At 45.7% G+C, this 17444-nt stretch overlaps 1 protein-coding gene and 1 pseudogene across 1 annotated transcript in view; both read right to left on the reverse strand.

Moving 5' to 3' along the window:
- Positions 1-14882, reverse strand: part of LOC118394931 (zinc finger E-box-binding homeobox 1-like) — a 209441-nt pseudogene extending 194559 nt beyond the window's left edge.
- LOC127907693 (zinc finger E-box-binding homeobox 1-like) overlaps positions 14844-17444 on the reverse strand; it is an 80131-nt gene continuing 77530 nt past the window's right edge. Inside the window, exons 3-4 of the mRNA XM_052464274.1 lie at positions 14887-14929; positions 14844-14850 (exon numbers count right to left, since the gene is read on the reverse strand). Coding sequence (XP_052320234.1) covers positions 14844-14850; positions 14887-14929 — 50 coding nt within the window. The remainder of the gene's footprint in view (positions 14851-14886; positions 14930-17444) is intronic.

Here is a 17444-nt window from a genome sequence, read left to right on the forward strand (position 1 = left end):
CCCAGACCTGACTCTCTAGATATGGTCATCTGATACAAACATACAGTCAGGTCCCAAATTATTGGCAAAAATATCTATTACAAATACTGAGCTACAGTTGAAGTCGGAAGTTTACATACACTTAACTTGGCGTCATTAAACTTGTTTTTCAACCCCTCCATAAATGTATTGTTAACAAACTATAGTTTTGGCAAGTCGGTTAGGACATGTACTTTGTGCATGACACAAGTAATATTTCCAACAATTGTTTACACACAGATTAGTGCACTTATAATTCACTGTATTACAAATCCAGTGGGTCAGAAGTTGACATGCACTAAGTTGACTGTGCCTTTAAACAGCTTGGAAATTTCCAGAAAATGATATGTCTTTAGAAGCTCCCAATAGGCTAATTGACATATGTGTGGGCAGAACTGAAAAAGCATATGCAAGCAAGGAGGCCTACAAACCTGACTCAGTTACACCAGCTCTGGCAGGAGAAATGGGCCAATATTCACCCAACTTATTGTGGGAAGCTTGTGGAAGGCGACCCAAAACATTTGACCCAAGTTAAACTATTTAAAGGAAATGCTACCAAATACTATTTGAGTGTATGTAAACTTCTGACCCACTGGGAATGTGATGAAAGAAATAAAAGCTGAAATAAATCATTCTCTCTACTATTATTCTGACATTTCACATTCTTAAAATAAAGTGGTGATCCTAACTGTCCTAAAACAGGGAATTTTTACTAGGATTAAATGTCAGGAATTGTGAAAAACTGAGTTTAAATATTTTTGGCTAAGCTGTAGGTAAACTTCCGACTTCAATTGTATTTTGTAATCATTAAAAAAACATATGTTATTCTAATTGCTGCGAGAGATTTAGTTTAACAAGTAATCATTTTTCCTCAAAGATGGTCAAAAGTATTGTTTTCAATATCTTTCAATACTTCACATTGCAAGGCACTGAGCCTTTTCCTAAAAGGTTTTATGAGATTGGAAAAAAAACATTGGGAGGGATCTTAGACCATTCCTCCATAAAGAATGTTTACATTTGTTGGATGATATAAATGTATTTATTTGGCGTGGACATCAGGATGCATAAGCAGAGAATAACCCCATACCTAATGTAAAATATAACCATTACTAACCCCTTCCTCTACTAACGACACGCATCAATCACTACATCAACCATTGTCTCCTGACTCCCACTAAGAACTAAAGAGCAAGTATATGATATATTACAGATGAATTCAACATTGTTACATCAAAATAAAGATCACCCAATCTCAGAAACGCTTTCTTGTATTTTATTGTGATGGTGGGGTCATAAAAAAACAACTATAAAAACAGATTAAACAGGAAATGTATAAAACTAAGTGTGGCCTCTGACATATAACAACAATGTAACAAATTGGCACAAAACTGAAAGAAAAAGAGTATGTTGACAAAAAAAAAAGGGAGTTACGTATATCTTCATAACAACAGCGAGGACTCATGCGTTTAGTCACACAGTTAGTTTTCAGTAGCTTCATATCAAATTAAGGACGAGGTCAGTCTAACCAACTCGTCTGATGATGGATGCACGTGGAACACTTTTCGTTTCTCTCTTCATTTGTGTCTTTCCTTGTTCTTTTTTTTTTTTTACAGCTTAAACAGACATCATGTTGACGTAATACTTCAGGTTGCTTTTTGAAAACAAACTTCGCGACTCCTGGAGCTGTGTACTTCAGACCTCTCTGGATTCATTGACCTTCAAATCATTTTTCATACTAAAATATATTATTATTGTATCAATTCAAACTACAGTATTGTACACTACAATGTGTGTAATAAATAACCATAAAGAAAATATAAAAATAAGACACATAAATATAAAAAGTCCTCTAAAACTAAATCGGTACACTTTCATCAGTGACAAGGGTTCTATAATACTGCCAAATGCACACGTGAAAAATACTAAAGCCAAACTGAAAAGAATGAAGTAACACTGTTAGGTCAAATCGACTGAAACACGGCATAAAACACAGGCACCATATTCACTAACATTTGTTACCTGAAGTGAGGGTTAGTTTGCCACCATTTTTTAAAACTAGTGCACTCAACTAATAATGGCTGCCGCTCCAACACAGGAACATCCCCTTAAACACAGTAAAAACCTTTCCCATCCATCTTATTCTCTTTGTCACTTTTGTCACATGAAAGATTCCTTATTCGTGCTATTGTCCGCGTCCCAAATGGCCACCTTTTCCCTCCATAGTATAGTACTTTGGACCAGAGCCCTATAGTGCACCGATAGGGAATATGGTGCCATTTGGGATGAAGCACTATTTAACAAAAAAATGTGTCCAAGCAAGTAAACAAACATTATTCAATATGGGCCTTGCGCAGATTGAAAGATGTACTGGCTACATCCGTGAAGTAAAAATAACACTGTTCAATGGCACTTACAGCACACAGGACTGGTCTTGCATAAGGCTGGAGGCATTGGGGTGGGGTACAATGCAGAGAACTGCCCCCTCCTGCTTCATATGACCCTATAACACTGATGATCATTGATTAACTCACCTAACCGAAAACAAGGGGTGTCTCAATAATCAAACCTTTCTCCAAACGTGCGCACTTGCTCTCTTCCCTTCATGGATTTGAAAGGAAATGACTGGTATACAAAATATTGTGGAAACTTCTTGTAGTTTAGCCCATGCCTACACCAATCCGATGCTTTTCAATTTGTGGGGAGTAGTAAAACAAGTGCACACTGCAGGAAGGAGAGATTATTGGGGCGCGACCAGGAGGAGCATGGTAAGAATGCTGGATTTGAGGTTGTGACACCTTCCCTGATAGGACAGTTTGGTTATGGCATCAGATGCCACATCATCATCCCCACCCTCTCACCTCTCCTAGCCTGGTCCCAGATCCGTTTGTGCTCTTGCCAATTCCATTGCTGTCCTCGACAAGCCAAACATGGCAAGACAATGAGTGACAAGGAGTTAACATGATAGAACAAACAGACTGGCACTCAGGCTAACCCCTTCCCACCCATACCCCAGAATCCTTTTTTCTTCTTAAGGCTAACAATCCAAATTATAAACAAAATGCTATGCTAAGGTTAGCTAACATAAAGAAGATCTATAGCTAGTGTGTACATAATCATACTGAAGGGTGCACAATACATCATGAGGCATGTTGTATCCATAGGTAAACCAGGAATACTGTAGTGCAGATGTTTTGTTTTTTACAACTCAATAAAATACTGATTTTAGCAAACACCATCATTTGGCAATAAAAAGGTATAGAAATCTTTCTTCAACTGTACAGGTTAAAAGGTTAAAACATGAGCTGCAAAATGAGTAATAACACTGACAAACAGAAATGACCTGGGAAGGGATGTCTCACTCTCAGTAACAAATGTCCACATGGGTGTTTCCTTTCTTCCTTCTTTTCAGATGTATAATACTACTATAAACAAGGTCTAAGTAACACTGATTTTTTTTTCCACAAATAAAAGTCACTTCTTTTTGTCTAGTTCAGGCACACCTGGGTTTGAACACAGTAGTGGACCGACAACACAGCATCAACATGGCAGCCATGTTTGTTTTGTTTCTTCTTCTGACAACAAGACAATATTTTCCTGTCCTGCTATTTGACATTTTCAACACAAAATGAATTTTTCATTCACTGTTCATCTTGTTTTCCTCTGTTTCTTTCTGTCCATTTTCTAATGTTTCTGTAATGTTCTCCTTGTCCACATGCGGTTCTTTGTCCTCTGTTTCCTTCTCTGTTACCACAGTTTCCTTCTCTGCCTCTCCTTCCTCCCCTCTCCCATCACCTGCACCTCCATCTCCTCCTCCTCCTCCTCTTCCCCATACACATCTTTCACCTGTTTCTTTCTGTCCTCTGTTTCCTTAGCCTTCTCTGTTACCACAGTTTCCTTCTCTGCCTCTCCTTCCTCCCCTCCCCCATCACCTGTACCTCCATCTCCTGCTCCTCCTCTTCCTCATACACATCTTTCTCCTGCTGTACAGACTCCTCTCTGCTCTCTTCCTCTCTCCTCCATTCCTCTTCCTCCCCTCCTTCTGGTGTGCCTCCTCCCCTCTCTCCTCCCTTCTTCCTCCTCCTCTCTTCTCCCTTCCTCCTCTTCCTCACACACCTGCTCCTGCTGTTCAGACTTCTCTTCCTCTCTCCTCCCTTCCTCCTTCTTTTCCTGCTGTCCCTCCTCCTCTTCCTGCTGTGCCTCCTCCTCTCTGCTCCCTTCTTCCTCCTCCTCCTCCTGCTGTGCCTCCTCCTCCTCCTGCTGTGCCTCCTCCTCTTCCTGCTGTGCCTCCTCCTCTTCCTGCTGTCCCTCCTCCTCTTCCTGCTGTGCCTCCTCCTCTCTGCTCCCTTCTTCCTCCTCCTCCTCCTGCTGTGCCTCCTCCTCCTCCTGCTGTGCCTCCTCCTCTTCCTGCTGTGCCTCCTTCTTTCCTGCTGTCCCTCCTCCTCTTCCTGCTGTGCCTCCTCCTCTCTGCTCCCTTCTTCCTCCTCCTCCTCCTGCTGTGCCTCCTCCTCCTCCTGCTGTGCCTCCTCCTCTTCCTGCTGTGCCTCCTCCTCTTCCTGCTGTCCCTCCTCCTCTTCCTGCTGTGCCTCCTCCTCTCTGCTCCCTTCTTTCTCCTCCTCTTCCTGCTGTCCCTCCTCCTCTTCCTGCTGTGCCTCCTCCTCTCTGCTCCCTTCTTCCTCCTCCTCTTGCCTCTCCCCTTCACACTCCTCCACCTCGTAGATCTCACTCTCTTCATCATCCTCGCCCACCTGCACCACCCGTATGTCGTCCATGCTCATGGCTTCCATGCCTTCCTCCTCTCCTTCCTCTTCCTCCAGCTCCTCCTCACTCTCCCTCTCGTCTGAGTCCAGTTGGGAGGGAGGGGAGGTGGGCCGGCTGTCTGACTGCTGCTCCTCTGCTTGGGGGCTCATTTCGGGGGTCATGCTGAGCCGACGCCCCACCAGATAATCTCCTTGGGGCTCCTTCTTGCAGTATGAGTATCGGTGGTTCATGTGCTGGGAGTAGGAGCCCGAGTGGGAGAAACACTTGCCACACTTGTCACACCGGTAGGGCTTCTCTCCGGAGTGCAGACGCGTGTGCTCTATCAAGTGGTGCTTGTGTTTGAAGGCTTTGTTGCAGATGCCACACTCATGTGGACGTTTTCCTGAAAACAGAAGAGAAGAAGAGAGAAAGTAGATTACTTTAGTGTCCGATGTACATGGATGTTTAACAGAAACTTGATTTTAAAACCCTCTGAAAGACACACAGCCACATACTGAGTTTGGGTTGGAAAAGTTGGAGAGAGAAACAGAGTTTCAAACTCAACCAACTTCTCCATTAAACACACCACCTGTAAAAAAGTTTTTTTCAATCCGCAACCCATTACTCTTGATTTGCTCTGTGTGTGTGTGTGTGTGTGTGTGTGTGTGTGTGTGTGTGTGTGTGTGTGTGTGTGTGTGTGTGTGTGTGTGTGTGCGCCGCCTTGCTTTTAACATTACATCAGGTCTGTCACAGTCTACATTACACTGACCTGCCTGTAGACTGTGACCTGTGAAACCAACAGCATTTGTTATGGAAACATAACAATCATAATACACATCTTCACAATGAAGTATATACTGAACAAAAATATAAATGCAACATGCAACAATGATTTTACTGAGTGACAGTTCATATAAGAAAATCAGTCAATTTCAATAAATTCATTAGGCCCTAATCTATGGATTGACTGGGCAGTGGTGCAGCCATGGGTGGGCTTGGGAGGGCATAGGCTCATCCACTGGGAGCCAGGCCCAGCCAATCAGAATGAGTTTTTCAACACAAAAGGGCTCTACTAGAGGCAGAAATACTCCTCAGTTTCAACAGCTATCCGGGTGGCTGGCCTCAGACCATCCCGCTGGTGAAGAAGCCAGATGTGGAAGTCCTGGTCTGGAGTGGTTACACGTTGTCTGAGGTTGTGAGGCCGGTTGGACGTACTACCAAATTTGGAGGCGGCTTATGGTAGAGGAATTAACATAAAATTCTCTGTCAACAGCTCTGGTAGACATTCCTGCAGTCAGCATGCCAATTGCACGCTCCCTCAACACTTGAGACATCTGTAGCATTGTGTTGTGTGACAAAACTGCACATTTTAGAGTGGCCTTTCATTGTCCGAAGCACAAGGTGCACCTGTGTAATGATCATTCCATTTAATCAGCTTCTTGATATGCCACACCTGTCAGGTGGATGGCTCAATAAGAGGGATGTAAACACATTTGTGCACAAAATTGGAGAGAAATACACTTTTTGTGCATATGGAAGATTTCTGGGATATTTTATTTCAGCTCATGAAACATGGGATCAACACTTTACATGTTGCGTTTATATTCCAGCAGGTCTGTTGCACAGGAATATTTTTCAGTAAAATAAACAAACATCTTCGGGTGAATGGAGATCAAACTAGCTGCCAAATGCTGAAATGTTCATATATTCTGCTTGACCGGTCCCCTAGGGGCCCTGGTTAAAAGTAGTGCACTATAAAGGGTTCAACTGGGCCCATCCAACGGGGCCATTAAACACCCCTTTTCTGAAGTGATTTGGACACTGCCTGCCTGTCCTACGCCAGGCCAGGTTCACTTCCCAAATGGCACACTATTTCCTATATGGACCCAGGTCAAAAGTTGTTCAATAATTCATATGTGTTTTAGGAGGACATTAGGTGGTTTAAAGATGCACTATGCAGAAAAATGGCTCCTCCATTTCCTGGTTGCAAAAATTCAAATAGTGTGCCTAATTTCAGTTAATGTGACAAAACAAGCAGTTATTGGGTAGAATCTGTACCATCTAAACCGCTGTGAAATATATTTTCCATAACCAAAAATATTGTATTTCAGCTGTTTGAAGCTGGCTAAAATACCATCTTCAGGGAAGAACCATTGGTTTACCATATGAAAGTGCCAGGTAAAGTAAAGACCTTGGTGTTTTAAATGCCTGTCAATGCCATCCACATTCTTCATATCATGCAAGAAGTGAAGTAATGTCTCATAGCAAGACGAAGGAATGGCACAGGCCGGGCAGCACTCATTAAAAAGTCAAGAATGATCAGAGTAGGAGTGCTGATCTAAGATCAGGTTCCCACCTGTCTGTATAATCGTATTCATCGTGATCTAAAAGGCAAAGCTGATCCTAAATCCACACTCCTACTCTGAGATGCTATATACGGCCCTGACCCAATGGACCCGCAACCACCGGGCATATGATTTACCTGTGTGTTCGTATTTATGCCTGAGCAGGGAGCTGCTCTTCTGGAAGATCTTGTCACATAGGTCACAGGCATACATGCCACTCTCCAGCCGACGCATCTTCTTCTGCGGAGGGGCTGAGTCCGAGTCGTTCTGCTCCTCTACCGCCGACACGCTCTCTGAACTGGTGTCAGCCTTCTCCTCCTCCTCAAAGTAAAAGAGAGATGCTTTAATCATTTATCATTATTATTAAGTATTTCACTTATTATGCTTTTCATTTCATAAACATTTTCATTTTTACAAAGCAAAATAATTATAATGCAAAACCCGAAATCTGTTCTAATGTGACATTGCTATTACTGTATAATCATGCAAGACTAGACCATAAAAGCAGCAGTATGTAAAACACAGTGTTTCCACTGTCACAGGCCTTTGTGTCAGTTCTAGTGAGCCAGCAGGAGTACTTAGAGAGATCTGTCTGCCAGACACTGACAGACACCGCGCTGTGAGCTGCTCACATGTAATAACATGCAAGGATTCATTCTGCTAGTCTTTCTTTACACGCACACACACACGCACGCACGCACGCACGCACACAAACACACACACACACACACACACACACACACACACACACACACACACACACACACACACACACACACACACACACACACACACACACACACACACACACACACACACACACACACACACACACACGCACGCACGCACACACACACACACACGCCATCCCTTGACTCCTACTGGAAGAATCCAACTCAACTCCAGGCTGCGGCAGATAATTCTGTCTGCTGTCATGCACGCACAGAGTATTAGGTAACTTCACCTGGTACATACATCATCCAGCTCAGGGAAGCCTGGAGGGAGCCCAAACCATTCAGCCAGGACTGCTTTCATTTTTCCACAGGCAGGGGGAAAGCGTTCCAAATTGCATCCGATTCCCTATATAGTGCACTACTTTTGACCAGAGCACTATGGGCCCTGGCCAAAAGTTCTACACTATATAGGGAATACAAATTGAGATGCAGACTTACGTCTTGGTGCTGGGTTATTCAGGCTACTCAGTAAAACTGCAGGACACTGCAGGAAACTCACAGTGCATTCCTCCTCATTTCTCCTCTGCTCTTCAACTGAATCAATGTGTTCTGTTAGACATAACACTCTCCTCTGTTGGTGTGTGTGTGTGTGTGTGTGTGTGTGTGTGTGTGTGGGTGCGTGCGTGCGTGTGTGTGGTATCCCTCTCCTTCACTGATTGATTTTCCCCTAATATTGACGAATAACCATCTCTGTGTCCCATCTACTGTATATCTTCCTATTGTCTCATCTCACACATTTCAAACATTCTGAATAGCTTTGCTCACAAACCAACCTGGCAACCGTTGAGTATGACTGTCTTCTGGGCTCCGTCGGCCCCAGTGGCGTTGCTGCCTGCTTTAGTGGTGTATGTGTAGGTGAGCTGGGGGATGAGAATAGTCCGTTTGGTGGTGCCAGTGGAGATGGCCCTGAGACAGGGCACACCGCTGCCCTGGTTGGTGATGGCTACTAGCTGGGTGGTCATGATGTTAACCGGGCTGGAGGTGGCCATCTGCGGGGGGGAAGTGACGTAGATGGTGTTGGTGGTTCCCTGAGCTTGGAGCTGGGTTTGGAACCCTGGGAGCTGGGCCTGGAGCTGGGGTTGGAGCTGGGCCTGGATCTGGGCCTGGAGCTGGGGTTGGAGCTGGGACTGGAGCTGGGTTTGGAACCCTGGGAGCTGGGGTTGGAGCTTGGGTTGGAGCTGGGCCTGGAGCTGGGGATGGGACGTTTCCTTCTTCAAACAGGTGAGGTTGAGGGGTTGCTCCTGGGGGACATGGGGGACCTGGGGCTCTGATTGGGGCTGCTTGGGAAGGGACAGGTCCAGGGGAAGATCTTGAGACTCGCCCTCTGAGTCCTCCTCCGTTTTCACGATGACCCGGCCGCTGGAGGAGAGGTTTAGTGGTGAAGGAGCCGAGGCTGAGACCAAGGGGGAGGCGGAGGTCGAGGCAGGGGAACTGTTGGGAGGTTGGGAAGATGATGTCTCCTGGGTTTGGGCCGAGGCGAGTTGCTCCTCTGTCTGCTCTCCGCTCTTCTTTTGGGCCGCCTGGGTCTCTGTGCTAGGACCTGTTGAAGGTAGAGGGGAAGAGGAACCAGGGGGCTCGACAGTAATCTGACTGGACTGCATCTTCTCAAACCATTTCTTGACTATGTCCACGGGCAACCTGACGTTGTCAGAGATCTTGGCCAGCTCTTCCTCGGTGGGCTCTGCGTTTAAGGCAAAGTAGGCCTTGAGGAGGGAGAGCAGGTTCTTCAGAGGGGGCTGGCCTGGTGTTATCCCTGCTTCTGCCAGCAGGGCGGCGATAGAGGGGTCCAGGGGGCTGACGTCACCCCCCTCCCCATTGGTAGGTTTACAGTGCTGGAGCATGTGTAGTGCATCCAAACCACCAGGACAGTCATCACACAGCAGACATGTTGTCTTGCCTGTCTGGGCCGTTGGTGTTTCACCCTCCTTACTCTGCTCTGCCTCTGCCTCGGTCTGAGCCTCCTCTTTCTCCATCTCCTTCTCAGACTCCGAGTCGGGCTGCTCGGTCTTGATGATGCTGAGGTCCTGGGTGAGTTTCTCTGTTACTTTGGAGGCTGGCTGTGTGTTTGTGGTGGTGGGGGCAGGGAGAGGTTCCTTCTTGAGGAGCTGAGGTGCGCTGGGCTGTTGGGCCAAGCTGGGCTCCAGGGTGTAGTTAATAATGATCTTGGTGGTTCCGTCTTGGTCCACGAAGCCAGGGAGGCTGATGGCTGAGATGACCTGCTGCCCAGCCTGCCCCACCACCCCCTGCTTGGACGTCACCAGCCCGTTGGCCGTCCCCAGCACCTGGCGAAACACATTCCCATCCATGGCCACCTTGAAATAAGAGCACCACAATGGAAATAAGTAACCTTTTTGTGGTGCTATCCTTGATGAGTAGTGGTACTAAAGTTTAATGTTAAAATGTGTAAAAGTCACTGGGATGATAGACACACCAACTGCGAGGTTAACAAATGACCACAACATCAAGGGGCTCCATACAATAGCTAGATTTGGTCATTTCTGACCGCAAGGGGCCTTTTACACCTTTTTGTATTTAAAAAAATAATAATTTTAAATGCATGGTTGAATTCTGTTTTTAAATCGGCAAATAAATACAAAATCAAACCTTGAGTACGTTCTGCAGGTCGCTGAGATTAATACTGATAGGAGACATCAAACCAACGGTGGGCAGTACCACCGCCTGGACCGTGCCCTGGGGTACCGCCATGCCACCGGTAAACACTGTCCCGTTAGTCCCTGCTGCCCCGTTAGACCCCACCGCCACCGGCTTGTACTCATATTCCACCGTTCGGATTTGATCTGGTTGACGGGGAGCTGCTCCTGAAGGGGCTTGCCATCTGTCTTCTCCCCCGGAGGAGCAGTCGGGTAGGGGGCTACGGGGCAGTGCCGGAAAGCTGGTTCTGGGGGTGGGGGTCTGGGAGGCCTTCATGACTGGTCGGGGGTACCGTTGACAGGCACCATGCCAACACACTTCTTACTGCTGATGTGGGAGCTGTAGGACCCGGAGTGGGAAAATCGCTTCTTACAGTTGGGGCACTCGTATGGCTTCTCTCCTGAGAGAAATTTGTCAAATAAGAAGAATAGAGTAATCAAATAAAGCTACTTCCAGGAAACATCTGAAAACATAGGTTTGTGTCCCAAATGGCACCCAATTCCCTATATAGTGCACTATGTTCGACGCCTATGGGTCCTGGTCAGAAGTAGTGCACTACCTGGGGAATAGGGTGCCATTTGGGATGCAGATTCACCTATTATTAACAAACAGGCTGAGGTAATGGAGTCATGTCCCTGAAGCCAACTGCAACAGAATTATGGCACATTGGCCAGAAGCACAGATTCAATAATTATCATAATCAAGAATCAGAAATTATAGAGCGGCGTATTATAAACATATCAAAGGAAATGGTTAGTTAGATACATCTGGACCAGCAGTGCTGTGAATATATTGGTGAGTCACTAGGATTCAGTCCCAAATGACATCCTCTTCCCTATAGCCTATAGTGCACTACCTTTGACCAGGACTGTGTCCCAATTGGCCAATAGGGCTCTGGTCAAAATTAGTGCGCTATATTAGTGAATAGGATAGCATTTGGGACTTAACCATGTGAGACATCCCATGTGTGTGTTGCCATGGTGACCAAGGTGTTGCCAGTATTACTCACCGCTGTGAATACGCAGGTGCTCCTTCAGGTGGTGCTTGTATTTAAAAGCCTTGGAACACTCTGTACACGTGAACTTCCTATTCCCCCCTGTTGTTGTCGTGGTTTGGGGCATGTGGCGCTAGCAGACAGACAGAAGGACAGACGGGTGAGTGAGGACACTCTCTAGTCAACGGGTACAGCATAGTTCATTTTTGCGTCCCAAATGGAACCCTATTCCCAATGCAGTGCACTACTTTTGACCAGGGTTCTGGGCTCTGGTCAAAAGTAGTGCAAAGTAGTGTGGTATATAGGGAATAGCATGCCACTTGGGACACAGACAATGTGTTTGTTGTGCATGGTGAGAAGCCTCTTCAGTCAACGTGTACAATGTAGTTAATGTGTGTGTTGTTCATGGGGATGTTTTGGTCTGGGTGAATATATTACATGTCACAACAGTACTCTGTCTGAAGTCAGTGCATACTCATGTTGCTGTCTGAAGGGCGTGTAATGCATTCCCAGTCAACAGTAACAGTAATCCTGCGTGGCTCAGTTGGTAGGACATGGTGCTTGGATGCCAGGGTTGTGGGCTACATTCCCATGGGGGACCTGTACTAAATAGTATGAAAATGTATGCAGTCACTCTGGATAAAGACATCTTGGTTCAAATTGCTCTGTCGAAGAATAAAGGGAGAGTTCTGTACAGTACAATTCAAATACGGGTTTAAACATTTAAAAGGTCAGCTAACATGTTGTGTTCATCCCAAATGGCACCCTATTCCCGATGCAGTGCACATTTCTGACCAGAAAAAAGTATGCATTATATAGGGAATAGGGTTCTATTTGAGACGCAAATTTAGTTTGCATCTGTGTCAGCAGACAGTGATAAAAACAGTGCTGAGATAAGACAGAATTATGAATCGCAATGCAAAACAGAAATCCATAAAGTTAATTTATTCAACAGGAGCAGATACACATCCAGGAATTTTTATAATATACAGTTCCAGTCAAAAGTTTGGACACACCTACTCATTCAACAGTTTTTCTTTTCATTTGACTATATTCTACATTGTAGAATAATAGTGAAGACATCAAAACTATGAAATAACACAAATGGAATCATGTAGTAACCAAACAAGTGTCATACAAATCAAAATTCTTTACGTTTAGTTGTTTAGTAGTTTCGTAGGTGTTAGTGGGGCTGGGAAGGATGGCTACTTCTTTAAAGTAGCCACCCTTTGCCTTGACGACAGCTTTACACACTCTTGGAATTTTCTCAACCAGCTTCACCTGGAATGCTTTTCCAACAGTCTTGAAGGAGTTCCCACATATGCTGAGCACATGTTGGCTGCTTTTCCTTCACACTGCGGTCCAACTCATCCCTAACCACCTCAATTGGGTTGAGGTCGGGTGATTGTGGAGGCATGGTCATTTGATGCAGCACTCCATCACTCTCCTTCTTGGTCAAATAGCCCTTACACAGCCTGGAGGTGTGTTGTGTCGTTGTCCTGTTGAAAAACAAATGATATTCCCACTAAGCCGAAAACCAGATGGAATGGCGTGTCGCTGCAGAATGCTGTGGTAGCCATGCTGGTCAAGTGTGCCTTAAATTCTAAATAAATAACAGGCAATGTCACCAACAAAGCACCCCCACAACATCACATCTCCTCCTCCATGCTTCACGGTGGGAACCACACATGCGGAGATCATCCGATCACCTACTCTCTGTGTCACAAAAGACACGGCGGTTGGAAACCAAAATCTCTAATTTGGACTCATCAGACCGTTCTAATGTCTATTGCTCGTGTTTCTTGGCCCAAGCAAGTTTCTTCTTATTATTGGTATCCTTTAGTAGTGGTTTCTTTGTAGCAATTCAACCATGAAGGCCTGATTCACGCAGTCTCCTCTGAACAGTTGATGTTGAGATGTGTCAGTTACTTAAACTCTGTGAAGCATTTATTTGTGCTGCAATTTCTGAGGCTGGTAACTCTAATGAACATATCCTCTGCAGCAGAGATAACTCTGGGTCTTCCTTTCCTGTGGCAGTCCTCATGAGAGCCAGTTTCATCATTGAACTTGATGGTTTTTGCGACTGCACTTGAAGAAACTTTAAAAGTTCTTGACATTTTCCGGATTGACTGACCTTTATGTCCTAAAGTAATGATGAACTGTAGTTTCTCTCTGCATATTTGAGGTGTTCTTGCCATAATATTGACTTGGTATTTTACCAAATAGGGCTCTCTTCTGTATACCCCCTTACCTTAAAGCTCAAACGCATTAAGAAGGAAAGAAATTCCACAAATGAACTTTTAACACTATTCTTAATTTAAATGCAGTCCAGATGATTACCTCATGAAGCTGGTTGAGAGAATGCCAAGAGTGGCTACTTTGAAGAATATAAAATATATTTTTATTTGTATAAAAGTGGGAGAACTGATCGTATATTAATAACAGGCAGTCTGTGAGGGGGAGTGAGCTCAAGTAATGACAGCATTAGTGCTGCAAAAGTCTGGGACCTGTCCCAAAACACACAGGTTTTCCAGAAATCCCGTTTGGAGAATCAGGAGGGAATAGGTAGGAACGCCAGAATCCTCCAACAGGGTATCCTCCAATCACAGGGACAAGGAAAGAAACAGGCACAGAGACAGGCACACCCGCACACACACACACCCGCACACACACACCCGCACACACACACACACCCGCACACACACACCCGCACACACACACCCGCACACACACCCGCACACACACACCCGCACACACACACCCGCACACACACACACACACACACACACACACACACACACACACACACACACACACACACACACACACACACACACACACACACACACACACACACACACACACACACACACACACACACACACACATGTTGGTTGTGGTACCTGTACAGGTTCCTTGTGTTGAGTCTTGTGTTGGGTCATATGACGGTCCAGCTGTGTGCGGTAGGCGAAGGTGTAGCTGCACTGGGAGCAGCTGAAGTTGTCCTCACTCTTCTCGTGGCGCAGCTTGATGTGCTCCTTCAGGGCAGTGCAGCGTTTGTAGCCCCGCGAGCAGTACGGGCAGGTCAGGAGCTGGGAAAGAGCGTCTGGCGTGCCTGTATATATAGATAGAGAGAAGGAAAATACATTAAACGTGGAAGACCATGTTTTATGTGCCAAATCACTGAAAAGCTCTGCTGTCTCTCTGAAGATAGCATCATTATGAGTAGAAAAACAAGGTAAGTTTTACGGTGCAGTGATGTACCATTCTCGTCTGGGACCCGTCTCTCAGGCATGCTCTTCTGCTCGTCCTCTGGAGCTTCGGGGTAGATGACCGCTGTATCCCCCAACTGTAGCATCTCCTCTACCAGGGCATCCTTACCCCCCTCCTCCTCCTCCTCCTCCCCCCTTCCTCCTCATCCTCCTCTTCAGAGCCACAGTCCTCCTTCACTGCAAAACAGAAACACAGGGATACATGGTTTAATATATCATGAAGCTGTTGCAGCTTCAGGTTGTTTTATATGTCTAGTGGCTCTCTCAAACATTTGTATCTACAAGGAACTCTTTGCATATAACCATAATCGGTTGACAGGTTAATGTGGACTAAAATGTCACTGCAAAATATTAGGGTTCCTTCTTAATAACTCATCCCCAAAAGCCATGTAAACTTTAAAATCATTTCAGATCTAGTCTGTAGATTGTGAGAGAACAGTTCTCCCTTCTCCCTCTGTGTGACTAGTCTCTCAGATAACCACAGGATTGTGTGACCAGTCTTCCAGACCGTGTGCAGTGTGACAGCAGACAGCTGGAGGACGCCTCAGGGTCTCTGTAACCTCAATCAGCCTTCATCCAGCTCACCCTTCACACGGTATAGCCATGACTACAGCACAAGACCCTGGGCCATCTCTCTCTTTCTCTCTCTCTCTCACATATTACTCACAAACAAACATACACACAGCACATTGGATTTCAATTACACCTGAAAACAGTGTCGAAAAGAATAACAATTCCAACCACGGCCTGAAAATAATGCAAGGATAAAATGAAAACATGCGTATACCAAGTTGATGTAGGCCTATGCCTTAGTAATATTAGTGTGAAAGGTTAAACCATAACCACATATTAGTGTGAAACTCACCACTCCAAGCCTTCACAATGACTGACTCTTTCCATCTAATAAGGTGGCATGAGAGCCCTACGAGCTGACGAAGGCTGTCATCGAAACACGTCCATTTGACCTCTGCTGCTGCTAAAGAACATAAAATACTATTTCAGTGAGTGCAGGTTTTCCTTTTCTCTGGCCCAGGTCAGGAAGGTCTGCCTGCCATGAGAGTTAGTAGGACTGCATGCTGGACATCCAAACTGAGATCTCCACCGGCAGCACCCTCCCCTCACTGTCGATCACTTCTTTGTCTCCTCCTTTTTTCTTCTCCAGTGAAACCTTCTCTCCTCCTCTCCTTTATCCCCTCCTCCTCTCCTTCTCCTCTCCTTCTCTCCTCCTCCTCTCCTTTATCTCCTCCTCCTCTCCTTCTCCTCTCCTTTATCCCCTCCTCCTCTCCTTCTCTCCTCCTCCTCTCCTTATCCTCTCCTTCTCACGCCACTCCAAGCAGAACACCCCACTAAACCTTCCTTACCAGCCCCACTAAAACCCCAATAAACCTTCCTTCCCAGCCCCACTTAAACCCCACTAAACCTTCCTTCCCAGCCCCACTAACACCCCACTAAACCTTCCTTCCCAGCCCCACTAAAACCCCACTAAACATTCCTTCCCAGCCCCACTAACACCCCATTAAACCTTCCTTCCCAGCCCCACTAAAACCCCACTAAACCTTCCTTCCCAGCCCCACTAACACCACACTAAACCTTCCTTCCCAGCCCCACTAACACCCCACTAAACCTTCCTTCCCAGCCCCACTAAAACCCCACTAAACATTCCTTCCCAGCCCCACTAACACCCCACTAAACCTTCCTTCCCAGCCCCACTAAAACCCCACTAAACATTCCTTCCCAGCCCCACTAACACCACACTAAACCTTCCTTCCCAGCCCCACTAACACCCCACTAAACATTCCTTCCCAGCCCCACTAAAACCCCACTAAACCTTCCTTCCCAGCCCCACTAAAACCCCACTAAACCTTCCTTCCCAGCCCCACTAACACCCCACTAAACATTCCTTCCCAGCCCCACTAAAACCCCACTAAACCTTCCTTCCCAGCCCCACCTAAACCCCACTAAACTTTCCTTCCCAGCCCCACTAACACCCCACTAAACCTTCCTTCCCAGCCCCACTAAAACCCCACTAAACATTCCTTCCCAGCCCCACTAAACATTCCTTCCCAGCCCCACTAAAACCCCACTAAACATTCCTTCCCAGCCCCACTAACACCCCACTAAACATTCCTTCCCAGCACCACCTCTCTAACCACCAACTCACCCTCTACTGCGGACACAACTGTTGCATTTGTGTTGTCGAGAATATTACACAACTGTAACATTTTCCTTGCAGACCTGTACTCCCACAAGACCTGTTAATTGAAATGCATTCCATGTACAACCTCATGAAGCTGGTTGAGAGAATGCAAAGAGTGTGCAAAGCCATCATCAGGGCAAAGGGTGGCTACTTTGAAGAATCTCAAATATAAAATATATTTTCACTTGTTTAACACTTTTTTGGTGTTATATGTGTTATTTCATCGTCTTGATGTCTTCACTATTATTCTACAAAGTAGAAAATAGTAAAAATAAAGAAAAACCTTTTAATGAGTAGGTGTGTTCAAACTTTGACCGGTACTCTAACTCTACCGTATAGCCCTTCTTCTTAGTAACACCATAGTAACAGATGCAGATCACATATGTTACAACAACCAATAAGGATAAAAGAGAAACTCTGAGAAACTTGAGCACAGGTATTGTAGTGTCCAACAACGTATTGTTATTCTGTTCTACACCTCCTGTCTCAATATTG

The sequence above is a fragment of the Oncorhynchus keta genome, chromosome 15 (assembly GCF_023373465.1).
Source record: "Oncorhynchus keta strain PuntledgeMale-10-30-2019 chromosome 15, Oket_V2, whole genome shotgun sequence".
Taxonomy (NCBI): domain Eukaryota; kingdom Metazoa; phylum Chordata; class Actinopteri; order Salmoniformes; family Salmonidae; genus Oncorhynchus; species Oncorhynchus keta.